This window comes from Dipodomys ordii, unplaced genomic scaffold, assembly GCF_000151885.1.
Source record: "Dipodomys ordii isolate 6190 unplaced genomic scaffold, Dord_2.0 Scaffold27, whole genome shotgun sequence".
NCBI classification, from domain to species: domain Eukaryota; kingdom Metazoa; phylum Chordata; class Mammalia; order Rodentia; family Heteromyidae; genus Dipodomys; species Dipodomys ordii.
This window is the reverse complement of record NW_012267243.1, coordinates 3,091,408-3,102,285: the sequence shown is the minus strand read 5'-3', so window position 1 is coordinate 3,102,285 and position 10,878 is coordinate 3,091,408. Positions and strand designations below refer to the sequence as shown.

Sequence of the window (10,878 nt, the reverse complement as noted above, 5' to 3'; positions counted from 1 at the left end):
AGAAAAAAGCCAGAAGTGGCGCTGTGGCTCAAGTGGTAGAGCGCTAGCCTTGAGCTGAAGAGCTGAGGGACAGCGCCCAGGCCCAGAGTTGAGGCAGGCTCCACCACTGGACCCCCCAAAAAAAAAAAGAGACAACCCAAAGTCATTCTAAATTGGTAAATAACCACTAGACTGTTTTTCTTAGAAGTATGGTACTATATGCTGGGTTCCTGTGGCTCAATACCTATAATCCTAACAACTCAGGATGCTGAGATCTGAAGATCTGAGGATCCCGGTTCAAAGACAGCCTGGACAGGAAAGTCCTTGAGACTCATATCCAGTAAACCACTCAGAAAACCAGAAGGGTGCTGTGGCTCATGTGGTAGAGCGGCCTTGAGCTGAGGGAGAGTCCAGGCCCAGAGTTCAAGCCCATGACCTGCCCCTCAAAAAAGATAGCCAAACTGGGAGGAAAGTCTGAGACTCTAATATGGGGAGGGGGGAGCCTGAATGGAGCTGTGGCTTAAGGAGTAAAAGCTCAGGGACAATACTGACTTCAGGCCCCAGGACTGGCACCTAAAAAAAAGTATGGTACAATTGGTACCGTGTAATTTTAATTTTTTTTTTTAACTAAAATTTCCAGGATCGATTCTGGGCAAGTCTAGCAGATTTGTCTAAAGGATTGTGTCTGTGTTCCGGTACTGGGGCATAATACTCTTCAGATTTTTTGCTCATGACTTGTGTTCTGCCACTTGAGCCACACATCTAACCAGCATTTTTCAGGTTAATTAGGGATGGAATTTCTCAAATGTTTCTTCTGGGCTTGCATCAAACCTGCTCCCTGCCATTTGATAAAGGGATTTTAGGTATCATTCCAACCCCTTCTTCTCTACCATGTCTTTTCTTTGGCAAGACTGGGAATTAAACCCAGGGCCTTGCCCAGAGGAGGCAGAAAGTTATGCCACTCATCTACACCCTGACACCACCTTTTCATCAGGTTACTTTTACCAGCTGACCTGTAGTTAGCCCTGTCTTTTAGGATCTTAAGAAGTAGTATCACTTGTTCTTAAAAAATGCTTAGATAACATGGTGAATTAACAGTTTATTTATGCATGTAGTTATTTTCATATCAGGTTTGAAAGTTTTGATTTAGATCTATACTTCAGAGATAATTCTGGGCATTTAGTTTCCTTACCAAATTAAAGCCTTCAGCTTTTACACACACTAGGGAAACCAAAATATTTAGGGATTTTTACAGCTTGACTCATCAAAAAAACAATTTCTTTAGGAGAAAATAATTCTGAAACTGAGGATTCTGACTTCGGTGGTCCCACCTGGGATCGGGGAGCCAACTTAAAGGATTACTACTCAAGAAAGGAGGAGCAAGAAGTGCAAGCGGTAAGGCTCCAAACCTCTATTCTATCTATAGATAGGTAATTTGGGACTTATTTACAGTAAGGTTGTACTTTTATAAGTTAATAATTTGATAATTGTCTTAAGTGATTACTTGAAACTATCATTGTTCATGAAAACCACTGTATGTATAAATTGGCCAAAAACAAATCTGCTCTTAAAAGTTGTCTGTTAAGCGCTACATTTTTGCTGTTAATAAAAGATTTTTCTGCTTTTTAGAGAATGCAATTTTCTTGGGGAAATTCATAAGCATACATAATAATATGCCTTGTTTTTCCATTATATTTGAAGTAGTAAGACAAACACAAAAATTGTCAAATTTTAAGAAATAGTTTATTAAAAGTGAAAGTTTTGACAATGGATAGAGCCTTCAATTACATTAAAAAATTAATGTGGTTGAGAAGGATTATAAACTATTCTGGTTTTTTTGAGATAGGATCATACTGTGTGGCTCAAGTTGGCCTTGAACTCACAATCCCCCTTTTTCTGCCTCCCAAGTGCTGGGTACTGGGCATACCCCAACATGTTCAGCTCAGAGGTGGTTCTTAACCAATTTCTAAGCTGGATGTGGTGGCAAATGCCTGTAGTCCTTCACTTAAGAGCCAGAGACAGCAGGATCATGAGTTAAATGCTAGCCTGAGCTACATAGGATTCTGTCTCAAGAAACTAAAGGCTAGGGATGTAGTTCAGTTGTAAAGTGCTTGCTTAGCACTGTGCTTTCATTCCCAGCACCACAACTGAACTTAATTGCATTATAAGATAGTACAAAGAAAATGCTAGTGTAAATACCTGTATTTAAAGTATGCATAACCAAAGTAGTGCAGCCAAATTTAATCATCATTGATTCCACAGACTTTAGAGTCAGAAGAAGTGGATTTAAATGCTGGGCTTCATGGAAACTGGACCTTGGAAAATGCTAAGGCTCGTCTGAACCAGTATTTCCAAAAAGAAAATATCCAAGGAGAATATAAGTACACCCAAGTGGGTCCAGATCACAACAGGTTTGCTTGTTTCACTCTTTTTTTCCTTCTATAATAAGTTATGGATGTTTGGATATTCATTACCCACTTGTATTTTAATGTGGATCAGGCATGAATTATGGAAAGCACAATAAATTACCCTTCTACAAGAATTACTGACTTTATTGTGCAGTTTATTGTGTGGTTTTGCTTTTGCTGTAATGTTAAATGTGTAAGAGTTCTGAGTTTCTCATTTGAATGTGAGACGCAAATGTCACCACCACAAGTAACCAGCAGTTGATGGTGATTTGGCTAATGTATTATTAGAGGCATTTAAAAATACTACATATTTAATAGGTCAAGTTAGATGTGTATGTAAGTTTTGTAGATTGTATTGCCTCTAGTCCAAATGTCAATTCAGTTTGAAAGTTTCCAGCTCACAGGCCTGTCGAAGTCTGAGGGCTGTAAAGTTGAAGGACAGCCTCATTCTTTGTATGTGGTTTAAATTAGTAGACATTTTCTTTTTCTGTTAAATTTATAAAATTGAACATAAAGGCCAGTTGCTATGTGACAGTATGTTTCTCAGCCTGCTTGCTGTTATTCCTAAGAGCATTCCAGGGTGTAGTGCTTATTACTCCCAGGAAGGCTCATATGGATTAGATTCTTATGGGGGCACTATTTTTATTGGAATAGATGGGATGTTGTGGAAACCTAATGATTCGATTTGATATTCTTAATTTACAAAATTTTTTTCAAAATACATTGAAAATACATTTTTCCTGAAAATTAAAACATTCTACAACTCTAAAATAATTACTAAAATAAAATTTTGACATCATCAAAAGGATGATCAGAGCATAGCTCCTCCTGCTTCCCACTGTTTTGTTTAGTCCTGAATTCTTAAATTCTGTGCTTCTAAATCTGATGTCAGATTTTTCTAAACCTTGAGTTTATAAATGAAAGACAAATTTGTTTCATTTTAAAAGTATTTTTTGTCTTATTTAATTGGGCTTAACAGCTCTTAATAATTTTAAGAACAATAAGATACCTGTGCCTTAAGCTCATTGTTGCAATTGCAACCTTTTTTTTATGTCAGTATCTTATTGATTTCTGATCCAAAGAAATAATTCAGGACAAGACAACATAGGAGGCTGACAGTTGGGGGAGCTGAGACAACATTGCTCTATGTATGTCCTTTATTGAAAGGCATAATAGACAGCAACACCAGAGGTCTGTGTTCATATACACATGTGCTGATGCTTAGGCTGAACTAAGCAATCACATGGAAAACTATTGTAAACTGATTTCTGGTGTCGCTGTTCCCCCTAGGTGGAGGAGAATGAGATTGAGTGCTGACTTTAAAGCCTGGCTGAGAAACATATTGTCATCGGTGTCATTAATGAAAGGGTGGATGTTGTTTCCCTGAAAGCCAGTGACCTTTGACCCCTGAAGCCCTTGTGCCTGAAGGTCAGTTCTTGAAGTATAGGAAGGAGACTAACATTTTTTTCTTAAGCTTCATCTAACCTTTTACTCACAGCACAAAGTTCAGAATGTACCTGAGCAGCGAAAGGATCAGAATATATAATTTCTAAAGTGAATTATTTCCCTTGCTTAATACCCCCAATTCATTCCTTGCTATCTGTTAGAATTAAGCCATGAGAAAAAATACTTTTCATTCCTAGGGCCTGATTTAAGTATATGGTATATATTAAATTTCTTACCAAGGGCTACTTCTAACTATAGGGAGAGTAGAATACTGTCCCAAGAGCTACTGGAACAATTAATGAGTGTTGGTATACATTAGCCTATTTTAGCAGATTTTATCCATAATGAGTGGCCTATCCACCTGGATCTTAAGCTAATCACAATTATAATTTGGAGAGTTTGTTGCCTGCTCTTATTTTTTGGCTTAAAGCTAAGTAGAAAGTTCCTTTCCTTTGAAAGTATTCTAGCTAATCTGCCACCAACCTTTGGAATGACAGTAAGTAAATATGAAATCTAAAACACTAACATTTTCTTTTTATGAACAATAGGCTCATCAACTGATAACTGTCTCGTGCCATGTTGTATATTATGCAAAGTTTACATATTTTTTTCTAGGTTTGGATAGAAATAAATGTTAATAGCGCGCCTTTTTTGCTATGATTTGCCTAAAGCAGTTAGAAAGCCTCCTTTGGGAGACTTAGTATTTTTTTTCCTGAAATTTCTAATCTTGTTTGTATGTTTTTACAGGAGCTTTATCGCAGAAATGACCATTTATATCAAGCAGCTGGGCAGACGTAAGTTACTATTTACTTGATCTTTAAGTTTAGAGAGATTTTTCAAACTTAAAATATTGAGCTACTATTGTAAGCTGTATTAATGTATGATGTTAGATAACACTAGGGAAGTTTGATATGTGGAGGTTTGATAACTTAATAAAATATATCATACCATATTCCTACTTAAGAGCCTGAGATAGGGAAGTTAATCCAAATAGAAGTTAAATACTTGTTCTGAACTAGGAGCTGCTCAGGATGGCTTTTGCCAGTCGTCATGGACAGTGTAGTCAGATCATGGTCCAGATATATGCCAAGGTTGAAGAGTTACTCAGGGGGACATACAAGGAATGGATTGAAAAAGTTAAGATAGGATGGTGTGTTTTTTGTTGTTAGGCCTGATGGTGTTATGCTCAAAAGAATAGCACATTTCTCCTTTTTATGTGCTGGTCTTGGAGCTTGGGCCCTAATGTTATTCCTGTGCTTTTGTGCTTAAATCTTGAACTCTACTACTTGAGCCACACAGCTCCACTCCTAGTTTTTTGGTGATTATTTGGAGATACAAGTTTCATAGACTTTACTGTCTGAGAGCTGGCTTCAAACTGATCTTTCAGATGGCACCCTCTTGAGTAGCTAGGATTACAGGTTTGAGCTACCAGCACCTGGCCTAATTTTGTTACTAACAAGTATTGTGTGACCTTGAATAAATCATACATTACATTGTGGGGCTCAGCTTACAAGTTTAAAGAGAGAGACTAATCTTTTCCTGCTTTAATGATTTATAAGTTGTAGAATTTAATTGGGCTAGTGAATAGAATGAAAAGAAATTAAAACTTTAGGCATACTATTGTATTTTAAGGCTTCTTTGATATGTTAGTACCTAATAATGTCATAATGTTCTTTACTAAGGAGTAATTCTGCTATTGTTAATCCTGAACTTAACATTTTTTAGGTATTTTTGCACGTGAACATGGATCAAATAAGAAGTTGGCAGCACAGTCCTGTGCTCTATCACTTGTTAGACAACTCTACCATCTTGGAGTGATTGAAGCTTATTCTGGACTGACAAAGAAAAAAGAGGGAGAGAGAGTAAGTTATTTACATATTTTGTGTGTCAGTGCTACAGCTTGAATTCAAGACTTGGCTTCTATCCTCAGTTTTTTTCTACCTAAAAAGTCTAGCAGTCTACCATACTCCTTCTGGCTTTATGTTAATTGGAGATAGGAGTCTTATGGACTTTCCTGTCTGGGTTGGCTTTGGACTGTAATGTTAGTCTTCTGAGTAAAGATTTTAGTCTTCTGAGTAAAGATTACACCACTAGAGCCTGGTTTGGGTTACTTAAGTTTAATAACTTAAGAGTTGTGGGCTTGGCTGAGTGATAGAGCCCTCTACTTATCAAGGTGGGGTCTTGCCTAAACATAATAGCTTCATAGGTTAGATTTTACTATTTGGCTAAGTTGTATAGTTAGACATCTCGTCCAAAATTAAAGTTAACCCAGGTACAGCAGCTATAATCAATCCCAGCTACTCCAGAGGTATGGGATAAAATGATTTTAGTTTGAGGCAACCCTGGGCCAATTTAAAAATCCTAGTGTGAGGAAACATACTCTACATCCTAATGAGGCAGGAAGCATTAAGAGGATGGTATCTTTCCAGACCAACTCCCCCCAAAAGTGATATACTGTATTCAAGAAATAGTAGCTGGGCGCCGATGGCTCACACCTGTAATCCTAGCTACTCGGGAGGCTGAGATCTGAGGATTGGAATAAGTTAAAAAAAAATAGTAAAAGAAAACAACTGACAAGGTTCAAGTGATAGTTCTTAGCTTTTGTGCAGCTGTATATGGGCCTAAAAAAGATAGGAAGTTAACATGGAATAGATTTTACTAATCAATTGTCTTCTGTGACAAAATGCTGTTAATAGTGGGTAGAGTTTCAAACTTTTGAAGTCATTGTCTCATTAAAAGTTTAATTGGGGTTTACTCTTGTCAGCTGTATACTCAGCTCTACGATATTAGTACGATTGTGTTCATATTACCTAGATTAATAATTACTCATTTTTTTCTGTAGGTGGAGCCTTACAAAGTTTTCCTCAATCAAGATTTAGAGCTTCAACTGCAAAATGTTGTCCAAGAGCTGAATCTTGACATTGTGCCCCCGGTAAGTATGTAGGCTTTTTAGTCACCTCATGTAGAACATGTCTAATTTAAGAACTGATTTTTTTTAATGATTTTTAATTTTTTTTAAATTTAATAGCCTGTTGATCCTACTATGCCAGTCCAGCTCAACATGGGAAAATTAGCTCAGTTTGAACCATCACAGAGGCAAAATCAAGTAGGTGTGGTTCCATGGTCACCTCCACAGTCCAACTGGAATCCTTGGACTAGCAGCAACATTGATGAGGGGCCTTTGGCTTTTGTGAGTATAATGTTCTTGTTGATATGTCTTACGTTTTACCTTATCAGTGGATGTGTTACTTAAGGCAAGCATGGATATCTTTTTATTTGTTTTTTGCCAAAGCCCATTTATAGATAACATCAAAGACCATACAAAATTGTCAATAAGACAAGCTTAGGTGCATAACATTCTTTGTGTGACCTACAGTATCAGAGAGATTCCCCACTTTTAGGACCATTGTTGCAGAAAACCCAGGCATGCTCAAGATGCAGAGGTCAATGCTTTACTACAAGTGCTGAGTGTTCACTATACTGATAATACTGTTGAGTTTATGCTGAACCCTGGTCCTCAAGTCTCAGTCTCCTGATTGTGATTATAAATTTGTACCACCAGTGCCAGCTGGGCTATTCTATTTTTTTGGTCCATCATGGAGATTTAACTCTGGGCCTGGGTGCTGACCTTGAGCTATCACTCAAGGCTAGAGCTATACCACTTTGTGCCAAAGTGCCACTTCGAGTTTTTTGGTGACTAATTTAAAATAAATCTCAGGCATTTCCTGCCTGGGACAACATCAGACACAATGATCCTCAGATTTCAGCGTCCTGGATAATTTTAAGATCACAGGCATGAGCCACTAGTACCCCGCTTAGGCTATTTTTCTATAATTCCAAAAATTTCTCTTAATCTTTAATCACAGCAAATTAATTTGAAATTTGCTTTGGGGACACTTTTTGGCTGGTGGGGAGGTAGCATATTTTCCTAAAATGCTAGGGAAGCAGTGCTAAGGGGGTGGATGAGACCTGTCTCCAGAATTGCATACTGAATGGATTGAGAATTTAAGATTTTGCTTGTTTTTAAGTGTGTTTTATCAAAATCATGTATAACAGATCTACCACTAAGGCAGATTTAATTGTACTTCGCTGCTATATCATGAATTCTGCATTTCTATTTTTACAGGCAACTCCAGAACAAATAAGCACAGATCTCAAGAATGAATTAATGTACCAGATGGAACAAGATCATAATTTGCAAGCTGTAAGTCTGAAACAGTCTTCTAGTTACAGGTAGAAGATAGCAAATAGGAAGGAGGGAAAAACTGGGAGAAAATGAGGGAGATGGTGGCACTGTTCAAAAGGAAATACACTCATTCCCCAACTTATTTAACCCTGTACAATAAGATAGCAGATAATGTTTGTTCCTTCATAAGAAGACAGATAAAAGTCCCTACACCCTTAGATAAACGAGACTGGGAGAAATGATTGTCTTTAGTATATATTATAATTGGAAAAATTTGACATTTTTTTTGGTGTGGTTTCTCAATAGGATTAAGGAACTGCTAGTGAAATTTTACTGATTTAATACTTTTCCAACACAGGTCTTACAGGAAAGAGAGTTACTGCCTGTGAAGAAATTTGAAAGTGAAATCCTGGAAGCAATTAGTCAAAATTCAGTAGTTATTATCCGGGGGGCTACTGGATGTGGCAAAACCACACAGGTTCCACAGTTCATTTTAGATGACTTTATTCAGAATGACCGAGCTGCAGAATGTAATATTGTAGTAACTCAGGTAAGTAACAAGCCATAAGTGTGGATAGCTGGAAAGAAATCCCTAATCTCCAGTATCCTATGCTAGTAAGCTAGACAGGAGTTAAAGGGAATCATTGGTAATCACTTCCCAATACTAGTTATTTCTATATTAAGTAAAAACTAAACAACAAAATAGGTAATGGTTAATATTTACTGTGTTCCACACACAACTCTAAAAACTTGATTCCCCCTCCATACCCCCCCCCCCCCCCCCCCCCCCCCCCCCCCCCCCTCCCCCCCCCCCCCCCCCCCCCCCCCACCCCCCCCCCCCCCGGTCATGTGGCTGAACTCTGTCCCTCAGTTCTTCAGCTCAAGGCTAGCATTCTGCCACTTGAGCTCTACTGCATCACTTCCAGTTTTGAGTGGTTTATTGGAGCTGAGTCTCATGGACTTCGCTGCCCTGGCTGGCTTGGAGCCAGGATCCTCAGATCTCAGCCTCCTGAGTAGCTAGGATTATAGGTGTGAGCCACTGGCACCTGACAATTTTTTTTTTTGGGTCCTGTTGTGGGCCTGAACTCTGGGCCTGGGCGCTGTCCCTCAGCTCTTCAGCTCAAGGCTAGCACTCTACCACGTGAGCCACAGTGCCACTTCCGGCTTTTTTTCTTTTTGCTTATGTGGTACTGAGGAATGGAACCCAGGGCCTCAGGCATGCAAGGCAAGCGCTCTACCACTGAGCCACCTTCCCAGCTCCATATTTTAGAAGTTTTTAATGTCCGTATCGTACTTAATTTTTCCATTAATAAGGCTGAGTGAGGTTAAGTAAACTGTCTAATATAACACATTAATTGGTAAAATACTGGGATTTTAAAAAGTCTCAAAGTCCTAAAGTTACTATATAGTTATTTACTTGGATTAAGCAGTGTTCATAAGTTTATTTTGTCCTATTTTGTAGGAGGAAACTTAAGGATTTTTTCCATTCAGGTTGAATGAACCATTTCCTATTGACTTTAATGTAGATGTGTCCAGGGGCTTGATATAGGCCTGGTTATGACCCCTGAGCTTTTGTGCTCAAAGCTAGTGTTCTACCATTTGAGGCCCACAGCTCTACTTCGAGACTTTTGGATTGTGAGTTGGAGAGCAGAGTCTCATGTACTTTCTTGCCTGGGCTGTTCTCAACCACAATTACAGGCATGAGCCACCAGTGCCTAGCGGCTCCCCATCTTTTTGTTCTGAAATTGATTAGTTTCTTGTCCAATACCCAAAGCAGGATACAAATCTTTAGTATAGTGAAAATTGATGAAGCTTTCACTCAATCTTGCTTATTCAAAGGGATGATCTCTTAAAGGTGTCAGCATTGTATAAAAGAGAGGTGCCTTTAATTCTGTGCTTAGTTCTCCTAGTCTTTTTTTGTTACTTTGAGAATAAGGTCTTTTTCCCTGGCTTGTCTTGATTTCTATGCTCCCATTTATGTCTCCTGCATAGCTAGGATTAAGTAAGCATCTGTGCCACTCTACCTGACTTGATTGAGATATAGGGTCTTCATACCTGTTTGTTAGGATGTTTGCGTTTCTGTGTTGACAACTAGGACTTGAACTTGGGCCTGGACACTGTCCCTTACTTAGCATTCTACCTTTTCATTTATTTTTTTCTCTGTCATGGGGCTTGAACTCTGAGATCTGGGCAGTGTCCCTGAGCTCTGAGCCACTTCCAGTTTTCTGGTAATTAATTGACAATAGGAGTCTTACTGCCTGGCCTGGCTTTGAACCATGATCCTTAGATCTCAGCTTCCTGCGTAGCTAGGATTACAGGTGGGAGCAGCTGGTGCCCTACAGCATTCTCTTTTTTAAAGTCACAGTTCCCTCTTCTGATATTTGGCTGGTTAATTGGAGAAAAGAGTTTTGGACTTTAAACAGCTGCTATAGCTTATAGGAGTTGAACCATCAGAACTTGTATGTATATACACTTCTGCATTTTTCCCTGGGTGGCTTTGAACACATGATGCTTACATAATCAGCCTCCTTAGAAACTTGGATTGAAGGCATATTCTGCAGATGCCTGGCTATTTCGTCTTTGAGACAGGGTCTTGGTCTCTATCGCAGCTGACTTTGATCTCAGGGTCTTTGTGCCTCTGATCTTGAACATGGTGTTTAACATGTACCATTATGTCTCCCTTCTTTTTTGGGGGGGGGGCTCCAGTTGTGTGCCTGAACTCTGAGCCTGGGCACTGTCCTTCAGCTCAAGGCTAGCGCTCTACCACTTGAGCCACAGCACTACTTCCGGCTTTCTTCTTTTTGCTTATGTGGTGCTGAGGAATTGAACCCAGGGCCTCAGGCATGCAAGGCAAGTGCT

At 39.0% G+C, this 10,878-nt stretch overlaps 1 protein-coding gene across 1 annotated transcript in view; it reads left to right on the top strand.

Annotated features, from left to right (window-relative positions):
• Dhx9 (DEAH (Asp-Glu-Ala-His) box helicase 9) overlaps window positions 1–10,878 on the top strand; it is a 35,902-nt gene that overhangs the window by 6,404 nt on the left and 18,620 nt on the right. The window contains exons 5-12 of the mRNA XM_013015687.1: window positions 1,265–1,374; window positions 2,242–2,390; window positions 4,581–4,627; window positions 5,559–5,695; window positions 6,676–6,765; window positions 6,862–7,023; window positions 7,960–8,037; window positions 8,378–8,569. Of these exons, the coding sequence (XP_012871141.1) occupies window positions 1,265–1,374; window positions 2,242–2,390; window positions 4,581–4,627; window positions 5,559–5,695; window positions 6,676–6,765; window positions 6,862–7,023; window positions 7,960–8,037; window positions 8,378–8,569 (965 nt within the window). The remainder of the gene's footprint in view (window positions 1–1,264; window positions 1,375–2,241; window positions 2,391–4,580; window positions 4,628–5,558; window positions 5,696–6,675; window positions 6,766–6,861; window positions 7,024–7,959; window positions 8,038–8,377; window positions 8,570–10,878) is intronic.